Source organism: Bidens hawaiensis, unplaced genomic scaffold (genome assembly GCF_021521415.1).
Source record: "Bidens hawaiensis isolate Kalapana, Puna unplaced genomic scaffold, B.hawaiensis_p1.1 tig00007984_1, whole genome shotgun sequence".
Lineage (NCBI taxonomy): Eukaryota > Viridiplantae > Streptophyta > Magnoliopsida > Asterales > Asteraceae > Bidens > Bidens hawaiensis.
In genome coordinates, this window is record NW_027491558.1 from 826,843 (window position 1) to 846,458 (window position 19,616).

General features: G+C 35.6%; 2 protein-coding genes and 1 pseudogene across 3 annotated transcripts; 1 reads left to right on the forward strand and 2 right to left on the reverse strand.

Annotated features, from left to right (window-relative positions):
• Positions 1-862: 862 nt before the first annotated feature.
• LOC143636540 (protein SIEVE ELEMENT OCCLUSION B-like) lies at positions 863-4,281 on the reverse strand (annotated as a pseudogene). The gene is made up of 7 exons (XR_013154259.1): positions 4,081-4,281; positions 3,895-4,008; positions 3,332-3,780; positions 3,010-3,119; positions 2,775-2,917; positions 1,738-2,235; positions 863-1,507 (listed from the first exon to the last, which is right to left on the reverse strand). The product of XR_013154259.1 is annotated as a protein SIEVE ELEMENT OCCLUSION B-like (transcript).
• Positions 4,282-5,470: 1,189 nt separating this feature from the next.
• Positions 5,471-9,654, reverse strand: LOC143636541 (protein SIEVE ELEMENT OCCLUSION B-like). The gene is made up of 7 exons (XM_077104110.1): positions 9,441-9,654; positions 9,159-9,263; positions 7,712-8,160; positions 7,224-7,333; positions 6,995-7,137; positions 6,242-6,739; positions 5,471-6,136 (listed from the first exon to the last, which is right to left on the reverse strand). Exons 1-7 carry the CDS (start codon positions 9,624-9,626, stop codon positions 5,516-5,518), a joined length of 2,112 nt encoding a protein of 703 aa, XP_076960225.1. The 5' UTR covers positions 9,627-9,654; the 3' UTR covers positions 5,471-5,515.
• A 4,743-nt stretch (positions 9,655-14,397) lies between these two features.
• LOC143636542 (U3 snoRNP-associated protein-like YAOH) lies at positions 14,398-19,090 on the forward strand. The gene is made up of 7 exons (XM_077104111.1): positions 14,398-14,611; positions 15,926-16,268; positions 16,346-16,570; positions 17,350-17,566; positions 17,661-17,836; positions 18,593-18,658; positions 18,742-19,090. Exons 1-7 carry the CDS (start codon positions 14,424-14,426, stop codon positions 18,817-18,819), a joined length of 1,293 nt encoding a protein of 430 aa, XP_076960226.1. The 5' UTR covers positions 14,398-14,423; the 3' UTR covers positions 18,820-19,090.
• The last annotated feature ends 526 nt before the right edge of the window (positions 19,091-19,616 follow it).

Here is a 19,616-nt window from a genome sequence, read left to right on the forward strand (position 1 = left end):
GGTACGAGTAAAATACCGGTTTTTAAAACATTGGTATCGATGATTCCAAATGACGTCGTACAAGAATAACATAAAACAAAATGAAAACCGACGGTTTGGTTATATGGTATCATTAAAACCGAAATTTGTTCGCTTTTGATTTTGCATGTAATAAAACCCGAATTGAACCGATTTAATAGATTTTTATTTTTAAGTTTAAGTAGTTTGTAAGAATCAAATATAAGAGTGTCAATTATTTATTTTGTATAATAACAATTCAAAGCGTGAACCGTTCTAATTCTTGATTGATTTACTTTGGAAGCCGGGTCTACCTGTCGATTTCTACCTATTCGGGTTTGGAGGTCGGCATGGTGATGTCTGCCACTCTGTTTTCCACTGTTTATCGCCGTCGTCGCCTATTGTTGTCCCGCTCGATTTTGGAGTTAATTAACAAAAAGATGCACGCCAAATTTTTTATTTTGGGTTAAAAGAATTCTCGGTCTAAAATATTCAAGCCCAAATGGCAAAATCGGAACTGAACCCCCAAATCGAAAAACCAAAGCTGAAATGACTCGTCCATATGCTTCAGTTTTAAAAATCTCAAAACCGAAGTACCCTTAACAGACTCATATACACTCCTAGCCTTTTATGATGGTAAAATATAAAAGTTCAACAAGACTAGAAAATAGACAGAGAAAGAAATGAAAAACATTTATAACACTCCTCAAGTTCTTATCAATCATTTATTCAATAAAAGTTGGTACAATACACCATTATTCTCAAATACATATAGGCAACATATGACCATTAAATCATAACCTATGTAGTATTTATATTATTCAAGATCGTAGATGATACTAGGTATGATTGTTGTTGTTTGTTGCAAGACTACAGACGATAACGCCAATTAGTCAGTGCAACAACGATACAAGTAAAACTTCTCCATCGGCTTCCCACATTCAGCGCAAACCACTTTCTCCGGCACACTCCCAGTGGTTCCCGGCAAGATCAAACGGTTGCAATGATGTTGCGGCTTGTTAGCCTCAAGTTGGTCGTTTAACGCGTCGGTGAAACCCTTGTTTTGTGCATCTGTCTGCCAATCCTCAAAATGTTCAATAGTTTCTAAAAGTGTATCCCCATTGACTTTTTTAATCCATTCCTTTGACCCTTGACTTATCACAGCCCAACCCTTACCACTTCCATCATAAGTAAGCATCACATTGATCTCCCTTAAAACTGCGTCTTCATCGAAAGGTTTCCTATTTTGTAACTTCGAGTGCAACATGCTCTCGAGCCGAACCCAAAAGGATGTTATCAGGGTCAAGCTGGGTAGCACGTTGCTAAGTTCCTCGTCCTCAATGATCTCGATGTTTTTTTTCACTTTGTCCCTTGGGTTGCTTTTCCCGACGTATAACATCTCGAGCTTGATTCCAATCCGATTAACAATATTTTTAAAGGCCCTTGTAAACTTTCGTATCCACTCGGTATCCTCCCCACCGTACAAACAAATGTACTTCCCTTCAGCAACCTGTCACGTATTATATTTGTCAAAAAAAAAGTACAAAAATGAAAATGTGGGTTTGTCAAAATTAAAAAAAATGTAAACGTGCGTAAACTACTTGCTTGGTCTGGTGACAGAAGTGTATGCCTTACAACCAAATGGTTGTGGGTTCTAGTCTCACTTGAGACATATAGTGACATAGATGGAAAAAACATTAGTTGTTCAGAAAAATAAATAAATAAATAAAATAAACGTACCCATTGGGAAACCTTTGGCTCTATGGATTCCACGAGTAACTCGATCTTCCAAGTTTGATCACGCCAAAGGACTTCTTCCCTCTGACTAGTGAACGGGAACCCCTTGCTTCCCCAAATCCACACCATGTGTTGCGCATTGGTGTTGACGATCCTCCCTTGAGTATCCATCACCACGAGCAATGGTTTTTTGTTAAAGCGCCACACGTCTTTAATATACTTGATCGTCGCTGGATGAAGTAAAGATGGGTGAAACAGTGAATACCATGGCATGTTGTTTCTTAGTGTCTCAAATTTGATCCGGTTCTCATCGGTCCACGGTGTTGTCCAATAATTGGACACCACTGGGAGCCAAACCACCTCGTATTGGCTCCCAGGTCTTGTCGGCTCTTTCCTTGACTCCTTGTACCTCTGCTCAAGAACTGATAGCTCTTCAGAGGGTAAGTCAAGGTCGGATATGAATAGCAACACGATCTTCTTTTTAAATACGTCGATGCTAACCTGATTATGCACATTATACAACTTTAGCATGTCAAGATATACAGCTTTTATTATAACTAATAGAAACAAAAAATGTAAGTGCATTCTCATCCAACCCCTCTATATTATGTGAGGGGGGTTTTTATAATTTAGAGAGTGATTAAGGGTGTTGTGAGTGAAGAGTTTTTATATTTTAGAAAAAGTAGTGATTTTTCTGTATATTGAAAAAGTTACTGTTCATCCCCTATAATTTTTTAATATATTTTGAAAGTGGTTGTGAGTGAAGGAAAGAGAAAATGTATAAAAAGTATTATTTAATTGAAATGGAGAGACAAAATGAAGTGAGTTTTAGTGTAATTTTTGGTTTGAAGATATGGGGTGGGATGAGAACGCTCTAACATCTTCTTTTTAAAAAATGTAACACACTTCGTCTAGCTTCTTGCTAGTCGTATATTTCTCAGTAAAATTGATTTTCTTGGCCAAGTTTTGTACCACGTAACGTGTCAAAAGGACAAAACACCGTCTTTTAATGAAAAAATATACAAAAAGTTATCACGCACTCGATCTTTTGTAGAAGTCTCGTACAATGGTGGTTGATCATCCTGCCACGGAAATATTAGTTCGAGCACCTTGCCGTTATCAAATTGTGGAGTGCTAAGGATGCCAACAATAGTTTGATACACTTCATCCTACTTCTTCTCATCTGTTTATTATTAAAGTTTTGAATTAATGATTATTTGATGCACACATCTACATTGATTAAGTGATATATTAATTTATCATTCTTAGTCTTACTAATATGCTTATAGCAAAGATCCAATTGTTGCTTGAGGTGATCATAAATATTGCTGATCTTGTGAGCCAAATTCGATAGTTCCCAAGCTTCCTCGGTCGTTGAGACGTACCTATAGTTAAATGGGTTAAACGAGACAACAAGTTAAACATCAACAAACATATAGTTAAAAGCTTATAATACCCCAAATAATTTGATTTATAGGGTAAATATCTTATTAGTCTAATTGTATAGTTTTTGTACCATACATGTTACATTATTATTATTATTATTATTATTATTATTATTAAAAATACGAAAACATCAAAAGTGTTGGTAACATACCTTGATCCAATGCCGATGAGGCTCATGAGTATGGATGCACTAGTCACAATGCTACGAATGATCCAATAAACCGCAGTTGGAATAACAGTAGTGGCCGTTACTAGTTCTGGTGTATTGGGCTTAATATATTTTTCTGGTAGCTCCTTAAATTTGATGATTAAGTGAGTGAGGTCAAGAATGGCATTGATGAGGTTAGTGACATCGTTAAACCTCGGTTTGAGATATTCACCACGCTCTAGTACGTCAGGTAAGTGCTTGAGGTGAGCCAGTGATTCAGCTAGTGGGTTGGAAGCACGAAGCTGAGTAACCAACCAAAACTCGCCATAGCTCACCGCAAATGCTGCCAAGGTAATAATAGCTTTTGCATCCCAACTATAGTTGGAAAGCGATTTAAAAATCGCAGTGGTAGTTGCATGTGTATCGCCCCCTCCATTACACTTGCAAGAAATCTGCAAAACGTTATATAATATCATTGATCTCGTAAAAAAAATATGGATATTAGATTTTAATAATCACAACTGTGACCTACTAGCCTCAAATACTTGAGCTTAATTAATTATTACCTCACATCCAACTTTATTAACTGTGAGCGATATAATTTCGAGCATCTCATTAACGTCGTTGGCATAAATGTAAGGCACAAACAACGGCTTTCCATCTTTTTCCGCTTGAGGACCCTATAATTAACAACGAGTGATTAAAAAACATTATAAATAACATTCAATACTAAAATGATCTAGTTAACATACATGATGACTTACATAAGGATATGCCCTATGCATTATGTCCTTGATGAATCCGAGAAGTGGTGTGACATCAATAGCAGTCCCATCGAAAGAGTGGGTTGCGAGTATGTTTTTCATGATAACATTGTCATCCGAGGCCGAAAACATGTATTGGTCACCTCTAGCTTGTAGAGTCAGAATGGAAGCCATTAAGGGAATGGTTTAGTTTTTAGAACAATGGACTTTTGAGTTGTGACATAAACTATTGGAAGATGTTATATATAAAAGCAACATTTTGGGAATAAAGTTGGAATAATAGTGTGCCTTACCTATGCACTTAATTCATGCCATATTTCCTCTTGATTTGTTGAATCATCCTCTTTACACTTCCCCCCTTTTCCATAACTTATTATTATTATTATTATTATTATTATTATTATTATTCAGTTTCAAACTATTACCGTAAGTAATATAGCATAATGTGTAAATGTTACTCAATAAGCATAAATTTGATGAATACTGTTTCATAAATCATAACCATATATGCAATATATAGCATGCACTTTCAAATGTGCATTGATTTAGATTCAAATTAAGTGTAGAAACTTAGACCGAGCGTAGTGGCTCGTTGTGGAGTCCACTACTAGCCCCAAAACATGATGAACATCGCCCCATCCTCGTTTTCCTCTTTGTTTTGGCTGGGTTCGTTGTGTACACAAAAAAGATGTTGTGTGTGTGTGTGTTGGGGGGGGGGGGGGGGGGTTCTCCATTCAAGTTTCATTGATTTTTAATTTATATTAACAAATTTAAAAAGTAAGGGGGTTATGGGCATTTTACCACTACGACACTTTTTGCAAAACTAGTCACTGCTGATTGGGATGTCACGTGTCCGAAAACTCCTGGTTGTGCTTAGTTGCTAAGTGTGGTCATATTAAGATTTTTTTGTTCTTCTCCATACTATAAAACTTTTCCTATATCGTCCTACCCATAAATATATCTTTGAAGAGTGTTGTAAAACTCGCTAGGCGCTAGTCGTACGTTAGGGGAATGGGACTAGCGATTAATTGGATTGGAATTTATATGAAAATTTTCAAATATACATAAACATACCAAATTTTATATATAATGATCAAATGGCGATTAATCGGCGGGGTACCGAATGGCGATTAATCGGCGGGGTACCGACGCCTAGGCGGGATTTTTATAACCATGCTTCGAAGTCATTTGAATGTTTCAAGTTTCAACATTCTTTAAGGCTTGTGACTACTCATAAATAAAGTGTGTTATCAACTTATCAGATTCATGGGCTGCTTTAATATCAAACAATCATTTATTCAAATACAAGCATCACAAATACAAGTCATTTATTAAAATAAAAGTATCACAATTACAAATGAATAGCATATGGTAATTAAATCATAACATATGTTCATAATCTATATAACATTTTGTTCTTTAATCAGTCAGTGCAACATTGGTACAAGAAAAACCTCTCCATCGACCGTCCACATTCAGCGCAAACCACTCTCTCGGGCACCTCTCCGGTGTTTCCTGGCAAGATCAAACGATTACAATGATGTGGTGGTCGGTTTGCCTCAAGATGGTCGTTTAAAGCGGGCAAGAAACCCCGGTCTTGTGCCTCATTTTGCCACTCACTATATTTGGTCAAACTTGTTAAAACCGTATCGCCATTGGCTCGTCTCATCCAGTCATCAGACCCACGACATATCACAGCCCAACCCTGGTCATTTCCATCATAAGTAAGCATCACATTAATCTCTCTTAAAATCGGGTCTTCATCGAATGATTTCCCATGTTGTAACTTCGAGTGCAACATGCTCTCTAATCGAACCCAAAAGAACCATATCAAGGTGATGTCGGGTAGCACGTGGCTAAGATTATCGGCACGAATGATATCGTTGTTTTTTCTTACTTTTTCTCTCGGGTTGCTTTTTCCTACATATAACATCTCGAGCTGGATTCCAGCCCTAGGAGCCACAGTTTTTGCGGTGGATGTAAAACTTCGTATCCACTCTATATCCTCCCCACCGTACAAACAAATGTACTTTCCGTCAGCAATCTATCACAAAATAAAATTGTACTTTACTTTAGTATGTTGTCACAAAGTAAAAAATGAAAATAGGACTTATACAATGAAATGTGGTTAGTTAAAACTTAAATGTACCCAATTGAAAATCATTGGCTCTATGGAATCGGCTAGCAACTCGATCCTCCAAGTTTCCTCACGCCATAGGGATTCTTCCCTCAAGCTTGTGAACGGGAAAGCCACGCTTCCCCAAATCCACATCATATGTAACGCGTTGGTGTTGACGATCCTCCCCTGAGGATCCATCACCACAAGCAACGGTTTGTGGCTAAAATGCCACACCTCCTTGATGTACTTGATCACTGCTGGATCAAGTAACGAGGGGTGAAACACTGAATACCATGGCATCATATTTCTTAACCCCTCGAATTTGATTTGATTCTCTTCAGTCCATGGTGTTGTCGTATGATTGGGCACCACTGGGAGCCAGACCACCTCATATTGACTCTCGGCCTTTGTCGGGCTTTGCTTTGCCTCCCTATACATTTGGTCAAGAACAGATAGCTCTTCTGGTGGTAAGTCAAGGTCGGATATGAGTAGCAACACGATCTTCTTCTTCAATACGTCGATGCTAACCTAATCATGCATATTATACTTTAGTATGCCAAGATAACTATTATGGAAACTACTATAGATTTAACTTATTTTGGTCATTATGTGGACTTTTGTCTCGTTTGTGCATTCATTAACGTATATTTTTTTGAACAACTAATTTTTTCCACCTTTAACGAGCCAAAACTCCAAAATGACCAAAGGCCCTTTTTTAATAACAAAATATATATAAGTTACAAGCTTTTATGTAATAGATGCAATAGAACAATGATCACTCACTCGAGTTCTTGTCATGCTTTCGTACAATGGTAGTTGATCGTCCTTTAAGTAAATCAAATGTTTGAGCGGCTTCATATTATCAAGATGTGGAGTGTCCATGACGCGAAGAATTGTTAGGTATGCTTCAATATGCTTCTTCTCATCTAGTTATAATTAAAGTTTTGAATTAATGATCATTTGATGCATACATCTACATTAATCAATTGATTATATTTGACACTGATCTTACTAATATGGTGATTGCAAAGATCCAAGTGATGCTTTAGGTGATCATGAATATTGCTTATCTTATGAGCCAAACTCGATAGTTCCCAAGCTTCTGTGGTCATCGTGGCGTGCCTATGTTAAAAGAACCTGTTATGTGCATCATCCGGTTGTAATAACGCAAGCAATCCAGCTTATAATGTTAAACTGGTTAAACGAGCCAACTCAAACATTGACTAATATGTGTTGCATGCTTATAATGCCCATATTAAGTTAATTATATAGTTGTTATAACCATCAGGACGGGTTATGCTTAGTGTTTAAACTCAATTATCTAATTCATTTAGGCATTTTTATTAAAAAAAAACACTTTTAGCACTATCCAAATCATAATCCAATAAGTCTATTTAAAAATTTTAATTTTTTAAACCCAATAAAAAACTCTTTTAGTTAACAATTTTGTTGTGTAGTTACTGATAACACATAAGAAAACAAGGGAAAAAGATAACATACTCGTGTCCCATTCCGATGAGGTTAATGAGTATGGACGCGCAAGACACAATGCTTCTAATGATCCAATAAACCGCAATGGGTATATGAGTGGTGGCCGCCACTAGTTCTGGTGTATCGGGGCTAATATATTGTTCTGGTAACTCCTTAAATCTAACGATACAATGTGTGACGTCCAGCATGGCCTTGATGAGGCTAGAGACCGTGCTAAACCTTGGTTTAAGAGATTCACCACGCTCTAGCACGTCAGGTAGTTGTTTGAGGTGAGCCAGTGATTTGGCGAGTGGGTTGGCAGTGTGAAGCTGAGCCACCAACCAAAACTCGCCATAATTCACCGCAAAAGCTGCTAAACCAATAACAGCTTTCGCGTCCCACCCGTAGCTGGAAAGCATGTTAAAAATCCCAGTGGTAGTTGTATGTGCATCTCCCCCTCCAATACACTTGCAAGAGATCTGTGATTTGTTTTAAACGTTAAATTAAACGGGGTCAAACCTGAAATTTTATACGCGAATACAACACGAACCCGAAAATCGTGTCATAAAAATGAATCCAAATACGTCACGTGTATTTGTGGGTTGACACGAGCATTACTTATTTAACCCAATTTTAGTTTCTCAATTAGTTCTTTAAATTTGTAAATTTACATATTATTTTTTTTTAATGATATATGTTTAAACTATGCATTTTGTTTTCAATCAAATAATTAAACACTCAAATAGTTTAAGTTATTACACGATACACATACAAAAACAAAATATAAAAAATAGGTTAAATAGGTCAATTCACATGTATTTGCAGATTGACACGAACGTTACCTATTTACCCAATTTTAGTTTCTCGTATTCTAAATTTACATATTATTTTGTTTTTTAAGCAACTATGTTTAAAGCAAGCCAATTATTTTTAAACTAATAAATTTCGAGATAAAATACTCAAATAGTTTAAGCTATTACATAATACACATACAAAAACAAAAGATAACAAACAGGTTAAATGGGCCAATCCAAATATGTCACGTGTTTTGCGGGTTAACACGATATTACCTATTTCACCCAATTTTAGTTTCTCATGTTAATTTAAAATTCTATATTTATGTATATTTTATTTTTTTTAAGCAAATATGTTTAAAGCATGCCAATTGTTAACTAATAAATTTCGGGATAAAATACTCAAATAGTTCAAGTTATTACACAATACACATGCAAAAACAAAAGATAAAAAATGGTTTAAATGGGTCAACCCATCAAAACGTCAGCTTGACCCGAAAATGACCCATTTTGCTAAACATGTTCGTGAGTTCGACCCCAAAATGACCCAAACCCGTTAAGACTAAACCCAAACCCACAAATTTCATGTTTGATTCATGTGATGTCAAAAATTCACACCTCTACGCTAAATTAAACCAACGATCTCATTAAATGTTCACTCAAGACCCAAGCTTAAATTTTACCTCACATGAAACCTTATTGATTGTGAGCGCCATAACTTCAAGCATCTCATTGACATCGTTATACATAACATTCTCCACTATCGCGTCTATTCCCGCTTGAGTACCCTACAATCAATAATCATCATAAACAAAAATTTAGTATTTTGACAAGTAATTTACCACTCACATCATGGCCCATTTATCTTCTGTTTTGATGTAAACATTATATTATTAAGAAAATACTAGAAACCTAAAAATGTTTTTATTTATTAAAAAAAATAAGTACTAAATGATCTAACATACACGATGACTGGCGTCGGGATGGGCCCTATTCATGATGTCCTCGATGATTTGAAGAAGCGGTACAACATCAATAAAGGTTCCATCGGGAGAGTGGGTAGCGAGTATGGTTTTCATCATGGCATTGTCGTCAGCTGATGAAAACATGTGTCGGTCACCTCTTGCACGCCGAGTCCTGCTTGTAGCCATAGTAGAGAATGGTTAAGTTTTTAGAACAATGAACTTTTGAGTTGTGACTTTGTGACATATCAAAGAGTTAGAAGATGTTATATAAAGATACATTTGTGGAACAAAGAGGGAATGAATCTTGTACCTTGCTTGTACACATTGATACAATCTTCCCCTTGAATCTCTTGAACCATCATCTTTACTTTCCTCACTTTTTCATAATTTATTCAAGTTTATTTATTATTATTATTATAGACAATATACATTTAAATAGCGGGGTTTGAATTTAGGGGTGTAAACGAGCCGAACTACTTGATACGAGCCGAGGTTTTTTCTAGCTTGAGCCAAGTCTAAGCTTGATCAAATAAAACTTGTTTAGTTATCGAGCTTGATCTCGAGCCTTGAATGAGATGCTCGTTTAAGCTCGTCGAGCCTTAAGGAGCCTTGTGTGTTTTTAAATTTCATCTCTTTTGTACTTATATGTATTAAGTTAGCACTTCACATCCGACCTCGAGCTGAGCTTTAGCTCGTTTAAGGTACTAAATGAGCCTCATTTAAAGTTTTTTTGCAATATACAATAATTATAGTGATACTAATAATAAAATGTAAAAACTAATAACTAATAAACGAGTCAAGCCCAAGCTTGAAAAACAGCTTATGAGCCGAGCTTTAGCTTTAAAAAAGAGCTCGAAATGAGCCGAGCTGAACTCGAGCCTACTGTAGCTCGGACTCGGCTCATTTACACCCACGGGCTTGATTATTATTTTAATGGCTCTACGTGTTTCTTGCTTGCTTGCTTTTTTTTCTTTTATTCTTTCACCTTTACTTCTTGTGGTTGGTCTATTTAACAAATATACCAAAAGTGGTACTTCACTCATTCTCTAAACTTTAAGGTGTTTGGTGGGCCCATCTTATCTACCGTCTTAGGGTGCAAACGAGTCGAGCCCAAGCTTAACTAGGCTCGGGTTCGGCTCATTTAACTTATATAGAACTCGAGCTCGGCTTGTTTTGAGCTTTATTTTCAAAGCTCGAGCTCGGCTCTATTATTTAGTTTATTTAATTATTTTTTATAGCATTATATATAATTAATAACTATTAAATATATATTTTAAAAAATTATATAAATGGCAGGCTTGTTTAGGCTCGCGAGCCGGCTCGAGCTCGATAAGTGAAGCTTGGGCTCGTTTAATAAGCGAGCTTACTTTTAGGCTCGAGCTCGGGCTCATGCTCGATTAAGCTCGGCTCGTTCAAGTTTTTTAACGAGCCGATCTCGAGTAGCTCGTGAGCAGTTCGGATCGTTTGCATCCCTACTACCATCCATGCCAAGAACGGAATACAAGGAAAAATCAGATGTTACTAAAAATGGGATCAATTATTTTCAACTATGGTTAACTTCAAATTTGACGGTCACTACGCCCCCTTCACCTCAGTATATTGAGGCAAACACCATTTCAGAGTGGGTGTTAAGGGCATTAAGGGCACTCTCGTGAATGTGTTAACAGACACGAGAGAGAGATGCATGGATATGCATGTCAGCATGTGTATTTAATTTATGGGCTAATGCAAAATAAACACGTTAATGGGGCCAGTGGCGAAGTATAGTGAGGGCTAGTGTGGGTCCGACCCCTCTGTTTTTTTACAGTAGTATAAATTTATCCGTTTTTTTATTTGTTATACGTAGTGTAATAGTGTAAATTTAGTCGCTTTCGATTGAAAATTTGAGCCGCACCTCGTTTATGATTTAAAAAATATATATATTTTGAGTCCAAGCTTCGTCACTAAATGGGACGACAACCCATAACAGTAGTCTGAAATGTTTTATTTACAGATTTGATAATGCTAGTTATTGGAAGAAACATGACACTTTTTGGTGATTAAGCTACCCAAATAGTTAATTAGTACTTTTTTAGACTAAAGTTACTAAAAAAAAAGTCAGAAGAATAACATTATCTTTTTTGGTATATTACACTTTAGTGCTAAAGATAAAACAAATTTACTTTTTGCATCAACAAAGTAATAAAATTATTTCGCCCGTTATCTACCTATTCTAATAAACTAAAATAAATAGAGATGCTTGTCATCTTTTGGTTAATTCTTATAATTTTTTTCTCTCTAAAACTAATATACCCTAATATATGTAATAAATAAATAATTAATATTAATTATTCACTTTCCTTTTACATTATTTATATAATATCTATATATTTTTATAAATATAAATATTAACATATTATTTTACTATATATTTCGAAATATTTGGTGAATTCCAAAAATCGACAACAAATCATGTTTCTCAAATGAAAATTGTTTTGGGTTTTTTGTGGAAGTTAAATTTGATTTTATGGGTCAAAAGTTGATAAATAGATTGTTTGGTACAAGTTAACTACATTTAGGTCAAATTTTGTTACGGATCAAAAATGAAAATTTTGAGTATTTTTAAAAGTTTGAGAATGCAAAATAGATTTATCGTCAAATTTGTTATGGGTTCAAAGTGTTGACTTTAAAATGTCAAAAGTATGAAAGTTAGAATTTAAACATGATTCGGGTTTCAAGTTTATTTTTAAGGGCATTTTTTTGAAATAATCAAAAGGTTCGGGATTTGGCAAATTAACTATTTTTCCCTCAACTATTAAAACTTAAGAAAAGATTGCGAACACTTTCGACATGCCACCCCCATGCCTATCAATATTTCTAACTTTTATCAAATTTCAAATATTTATGTTTAACATTAATTTTTCTTTCAATGGTGATCAAAACGTTGTATGGAAAGCATGTCATGCAAAACTATGCTCAAATGAAACAAAATATTCACAAAATTGAATGGGTTAACATGTTATTTTTTATGTTGTCAATATGACAAAGTCGAAAAGTCCTATGAAACTTATCAAAATCATTTTTATGGTGTAGCTCAGAAAAACACAGTTCTTGAAGAACATCCATTGTTACAATTCAATATCATACTTTCTTTTAATGGGTGGTAAATTGATAAACATATCAATAAAGGCAACGCATCTTTTGTATTTAGGCTGAGTGGTTAGAACTACTATCGGATGAGAAGTCTTATTTTCGAAATTGGTTCATAACCAAAATTCTTTCAATTATTCATACATGACACCGAGAATGAATTTTTTAATATAAAGAAGCATTCTCAGGTACGATTTTGCACGAACATTTTTTTATTAAGTTCATTTGAAAAAACCATTTTGCGATATAAATAAAATCAATTTATGTACACATTGTATAGATACAAACATAGACGTAATACATTTTTTTTTCATATACAATAATTTTATAATTTGAACTATTCCGTATGTAAAAAGAGCTTTAAAACTAGTAAAATATACTTTAGAATATCTAGAAATCTTTTTTCTTTTTCTTTTTCTTTTTCTAATTCTTATTCATACCCAAAACTTTTTGTTGACTTAATATTAAAAATGAATCAAGTTTACATCTATGAATAACGTGAAATAAATGATTAATACATCTAAAAAAAGACGATATGAATTTCATGCGCATGACTAGACATGAAAAAAAAAGGTTCGCTTCGTTAAGCCAAACCCGTTTCCAAAGCGACGTAACCTGGCGCTTCGTATACCATTTTGTAACTCGGAGACGCAAATCGGTTTAAGACCCGGCTTGCTTTGGAAAAACTTGTTTTTAACATGTTAACCGGTTTTCATCCTGACCCTGATCAGTTCCTATATGTTCGAGTATTTTCGTCCTAAAATCGGTTTCCAATCAGAACTGATTTATAGTCAAACCAGTTTTGACTAGATCGATTCGGGGTATAACCCGAACTTGTTTGTGTCTGGAAACCGATTTGTACACCTCTAGGTAGAGGTGCACAAAAAACCCATATGTGAGTTTTTTATACTTGGTTTTTACTACCCAAACCCGTACCCGACTCTACCCGTAGGGTACGGATAGGGTATGCATTTCAGTACCAAAACCCATACCCGATTTTTACGCGGTAATTTTCGAAAACCGGAACCAGCTCTATACCCGATACCGGGTTTTCAAATACCTGATCTATACCCGAAAAATGTCTGAAAAATACCACAAAAAAGTGCATCCCCATAAAAAACCAATATATACCCGAAAAATACTTGAAAATACGGTTTTTTTCAAAACTCGGAAATAGGGTATTCAAACCAATATAATCACTATTTTGGGGTTTTTTGGGTATGGATTGGTTTTTTAAAAGTTGCATTTTTTGGGTATTTTTGAAGTATTTGAAAAACCCAGTTTCGAGTATTGGAAAAACCCGGTGCTGTGTATGAAACCGGTTCCGGTTCTGGGTATTACCATGTACACATCAGGTCCGGTTCCAAATACGGGTTTTGATACTAAATACATATCCTATGAGTAGGGTCGGTACGGGTTCGAGTAGTAAAAATTCAGGTTCGGGTTTTCTATTTACCTTTACTGAAGCCCAAAAGAATGTAACTCTAACTATAACAGGCTTTACTTATCTCAGGCCCAATTAAATAATATCCCTTTAGTATCATCTCCTTCACTTCCATTCTGAAACTAAACCCTAATTTATTATTCAACCCTTAAACCCTAATTCATAATTCAATTAAATTCAATTCAATTAATCTCACGTAGCCGTTAATCACAATGAACCGCACCAAGTCCAAACGCAATCACACTCCAAGCCGCCACAAAAAAAGGTTCAAATCGGACAAACCCGACCCGTTTTTCTCCGGCGACTGGAGGAAACCCGAAGACGATGACGACAGTGTCAAGAGCAGCGATTCCGACGAGTTCGACGACGACGGCGTCACGGCGGCGGACGACGGCGAGTCGGAGGAAGAGATGACGGCGGCGGAGAAGAAGAAGCGAGTGGCGGAGGAGTTGTTGAAGAAGATGACGGCGGCGGCGGCGGCGGTGGAGGATGGTGAGGAGGTTGATGAACGAGGAGGTGTGGAGGCTAGGGTTTTGGAAATGTTGCAGGTGAAGCAGCTTGAAGAGAGTGGGCGTGCGCGTAAAGCGGTCGCAGCGAGGTAGATATATTATTATGTTATAATGCTTTATTATGTTTATAATGTTTATAATTGTAATATGATGCTAATTGATTTATAGTTATAGTTGTATGGACTTTAGGTTTAATTAAGTGTTAATTAGGTAAATGTTAATGTTGTGATTGGTTTTAGTTGCAAGTTAGGGGTGCGAGCGAGCCAAGCTGCTCGAGCTCGGATTGATAAAAAACTCTGAACGAAGTCACAAACTGAGTTTTTTCGAGGTCGAGACTTGAGTAAAGGTTGTTTAGTTATTGATCTCGAGCTTGAGCCTCAAGTAAAACTTGTTTAGTTATTGAGCCCAAGCTCGAGACTTGTATAGGAAAGATAGGAAAGCTCGCTTGGGCTTGTTGATTCTTACCTAGTCTTGTGTATTATTAAGTTTTACCTCTTTGGATTTGTGTGTGTTAATTTCACACTATGCAGCCGAGCTCAATCCGAGGTTAGGCTGGTTTAAGTTTTTTTTTCAAAATATTTAAAAACACGAAAAAGTGTATTTAAGTTAATTGATAAGTTAATTAATAATTAGTAAATGATAACGAGATGAGCTTGAAAAAACAACTCATGAGCCGAGCTTAAGAAAAATAGCTTGAGCTCAAGCTCTCGTAAGTTAAAACGAGGCGAGATTGAGCCTAATCGAGCTCGGGCTTGGCTTGTTTACTTTTCTTGCTTTTATTGGACGAGGGAACAGTACACGAACAGCTAACCAAACGAAAATTTTTGATCGTGTTTGTTCATTAAGGAAATGAACTTGTTTATGAACGGTTTACAAACACGAGCGGACACAAATGTACACGAAAACTGTTTTATTTGATTTGGCTAACTGAGAATGGTCAGTATCAACGGTTGGCTCGGCTACAAAGTTTGTGTTGGTGTTTCTTTTTAAGGTTTATTTTCATATGTTAATTTTATTTCTCATATAATCACATAATACTCACATATATTTTGCTTAAATCTATATGATAATTAGAGACTTCTTTAAGAAGTTTTTAAAAACTTTGACGTACAATCATCAACAAACAAACGTTAATGAACGTAAACGGTCACTATTGAACGAACTTGCCTCTGGCCATGTTCATTTATTTACTAAACGAACATACATAAAGAAGCCTCCCGCCAAACAGTTTGCCGAGCGTTTGGTTTGTTTACAGCTCTGGTAACATCAAACTCCAACAATGCCTTTCAATTTTTCAATAACAATAACTGTTTGAAACTTTAGGTCTAAACTATCACTGTTTGAGCATTCAAGCTATATAACATCTAAAGAAGAGCTGATTCTGGTTTGTTCTGTATATGTAGTGTTCAGAAACCAAAAACAACAGAAGGATTTCGATTTCTAGTGAAACACAGGCAATCTGTAACTGCTGTGGTAGTATCAGAGGACGATTCTAAAGGATTTTCAGCATCAAAAGATGGTTATATTGTTCAGTGGGATGTTGAATCTGGGAAAACAGAAACATATGTTTGGCCCAGTGAAGAAGTATTAAAATCTCATGGTGCAAAAGATCCTCAGGGTCGAGCTAAAAAGCGAAGTAAACACGTTTTAGCTCTTGCTGTAAGCTCTGATGGAAGGTATTTGGCAAGTGGTGGCTTTGATCGACATGTTCATTTATGGGATACACGCACACGTGAGCATATTCAGGTATTATTTTGGTTGTTGAAACTTGTAATTTAATTAAAAGTTTGCTGCTCTTATTCTCCAGTTGTGTATTGTTGCAGGCTTTTCCTGGTCATAAAGGACCGGTTTCTTGCTTGACTTTCAGGCAAGGGACTTCAGAGTTATTTTCTGGTTCATATGATCGAACAATTAAAATATGGAATGCAGAAGACCGATCTTACATAACTACATTATTTGGTCATCAGAGTGATGTGTTAACTATCGATTGCTTAAGAAAAGAACGTGTGCTAACTGTTGGGCGTGATCGGACCATGCACTTATGGAAGGTATAATGTTTTACTCTTTTAACTTGTTTTAAATAAGGCAAACTAATTGAAAAAGAAACAACCTTTAGATTTTTTCCTCATATTGTTAAAATCGGGTGCGGAAGTTGAAACTTGCAGTAAATTGCTGATGCTACCCTGTTTGATGCTTTGCAAGCTCCCACATCAGATGCCACAATTGAAAAACAAATGTTTATGGGAAAACATTGAAACTATAATTTTATTTTTTGTTTTAACAAATGATCTTTGAAAACACATTAAATTGAAATGTTAGTTTGGAGTGTTAGGTGCAACGAGGCATGCATGTGTATCACAGTGTAATCTTGTTGAAAGTTTGACATTTTGGAAAAAAAGAAATATTACAGGATTGTTATTAAATGTCAATTTGTCATATGGACGTATATAAAAAATGATTAATAGAAGTCACATTGGCAAATTTGAAAAGAATAATAAAAAATGACGACACTTACGGTTGAACATGCAATTGCTTGCTAAAATCAGTTATAGAATGTATTCATATAAGGTTGCTTCTAGTTTGCACCAAATTTAAGGTTGGTTTCTGCGAGCCTACAACTTATTATTGGTTTTAGCAACCAGCCTCATTACTTAATGTCAAATTAGATGCACTGTGGCATATACAAGCTCACTAAAATGACATAAAATGGCACATCAGCAGCTTTTGAAAAATCATGTTTGTGTTTTGAAGTAAGTTACTTGAAGTAAGTGTAAAATATTCAAACATGCCAATATTATTTATATTTACATTTTCAACTAAAAAACAGGTTCCTGAGGAATCACAGCTAGTCTTTCGGGCTCCTGCATCATCATTAGAATGCTGCTGTTTTGTTAATAATGATGAATTTCTATCGGGCTCAGATGATGGTAGTGTTCAGCATTGGAGTGTATTGAAAAAGAAACCTCTTCATATTATGAAAAATGCTCACCCTTCATTACCTCCAAATACAGTCGATATCACACAAAATAATGATTTATCAAACGGTAGTAAAGGTAATAAACTTCACTTTTTTGTTTTTTTTTGTTTATAATCTTGGCAGCTATCAAGAATTTTAGTTATGATTGCATTTGTATTCAGATGATTCGAGCCATGCTCCTGAAAATGTGGGCCCATCTGCTAGTTCTTGGGTTAGTTCTGTTGCTGTATGTAGAGGCAGTGATCTTGCAGCATCAGGAGCAGGTAATGGTGTGGTTCGTTTGTGGGAAATAAAAAGTGATGGTAAAGGCGTTCAACCACTTTTTGAGCTGCCATTGGTAAGCTTTTGTTTCTTATTTCAAATTGGTCAATTGTGTCCAAATAGGGGTGTAAGAATCTGAGTCGCTCGTAAGCTAGTTGAGTTTGGCTTTGCTGAAAGCTCGAATTGAGCATAACTCCAACAAACTCGAGCCTTTAATAAGGCTGATTAATAAAGGAGCTTGGGCCCAAGCTTCATATATGTTCGCAAGCCTATAATTTTATGCAGTAGTTTTTTTAGTATGTTAAATATTTATTGCATGATAAAAATAGTCGTACATTTATGTTAAAACTAGCTAAATAATACTGTACTATGTATATAAATAAAACAAATAACTAATTAGGGGTGTAAACAATCTGAGTCTCGAGATCGACTTGCTAACACCTAGAATCAAGCCCGGCTTCAACAAGTATGAGCCTAAATAATAATTTTATTTAATATATTAAATATTAATTACATGATAAATATGATTGATTATATTTTATAAAATAACCAAATAATATATATTATTTATAGATGTGAAGTTATAATTATAAATTTATATTAAATAATAGTAAATGTATATAACTAAAAGTAATTAACTAAATATAATAAACAAGCTGAGTTTAGATCTCGAGCACAGTTATTCTAAGCGAACGGCTCTAACACACCTTTAGACCTAATAGAAGATTTTTTGGGTCCACCAATGCTGAAAGTCAAGTGAGTCAGCACAAGCCGGCTTGGTCATTTTAACCCGTTTCATCCCAAACTTGTATTGACCCGTTGCTTTTTCTAGGTTGGATACGTAAATTCTTTGGCATTTGCCAAATCTGGGAAGTTTTTGGTTGCTGGAGTCGGCAAGGTGAATTTTAACAACCTTATTATTCAAGTTTCTACAGTTACATATTTCTGTGCTTATATATATAATATTTTTTTATATATCAGGAACCCCGTTTAGGTCGATGGGGGTCTCTTCCGGATGCTCGGCATGGTGTTGCTTTGCACCCTTTGCAGCTCTCGTGATCCAATAGCTCAACCGGGCCAATCCGGTTTACTCACACAGGAATCAAGACCGAGTTACAAAGAGTTCTCTAGCAGACACAAAAAGAAACACCTGGTGAAAATATCCGGTCTATGTCTTATGCTGGTAACTTATTGGGATTTTGTTACATTTTTTTGTTGTGATGTATCAGTTAAAAAATCAATTTTGGTTACAGTTTTGTTCAACGTCAATCGGTATTGATTCTAAAATCGCGAAAGACTTGCAAATTTGGTTGTTGGCATCTGCAGTTGAGAGTAGAAATTTGGGAATTATATTTGTGTTGAAAGTTAAATTTTGAGTCAAGTTTAGCAAGGTTTTGCTGTTTTCGATCTTTTCGCTATTTTCATATAGGCAATCAATAACAGCTTAACACCACTGAACACTCTAAAACCTATTACAAAAATTTATTATTTTTCTCTACATTTTCTTTAAAGTAGCGTTGACGTTAATAATAAAGGCAATCGAGCAGCTAGCTATGCCGCTAACCCTTTTTGAATAGCAAAACTAAGTTGTTTAAAAATAACATTCGTATAATGCGGTGTTGTAACAATGCTACGACTAAATAGTTTACTGCCTTATTGTTGCTGTCACTTAATATCTTCATGTCAGTTGAACCTACCGACGCAACACAATTCTAATCTCAATCAGATTCTCGCAAATCGGACAATGATAAACGGATCCCGCACTTGCGACACACCTTGATTACTGCAAAGTAGAAATTTGGGTGCTAAAAACTCACTAATGCCCACAACCGAAAGCCATATCCTTCGGTTTGTTG

Excerpts from the sequence above, each read along its gene's own strand:
- LOC143636542 (XM_077104111.1), top strand. The coding sequence starts at position 14,424 with ATGACGGCGGCGGAGAAGAAGAAGCGAGTGGCGGAGGAGTTGTTGAAG. Across the intron at positions 14,612-15,925 it reads CGTAAAGCGGTCGCAGCGAG|TGTTCAGAAACCAAAAACAA; the intron begins GTAGATATATTA and ends CTGTATATGTAG. Across the intron at positions 17,837-18,592 it reads CACTTTTTGAGCTGCCATTG|GTTGGATACGTAAATTCTTT; the intron begins GTAAGCTTTTGT and ends TGCTTTTTCTAG.
- LOC143636541 (XM_077104110.1), bottom strand. The coding sequence starts at position 9,626 with ATGGCTACAAGCAGGACTCGGCGTGCAAGAGGTGACCGACACATGTTT. Across the intron at positions 8,161-9,158 it reads TCAATAAGGTTTCATGTGAG|ATCTCTTGCAAGTGTATTGG; the intron begins GTAAAATTTAAG and ends AACAAATCACAG. Across the intron at positions 6,137-6,241 it reads AGCCAATGATTTTCAATTGG|ATTGCTGACGGAAAGTACAT; the intron begins GTACATTTAAGT and ends ATTTTGTGATAG.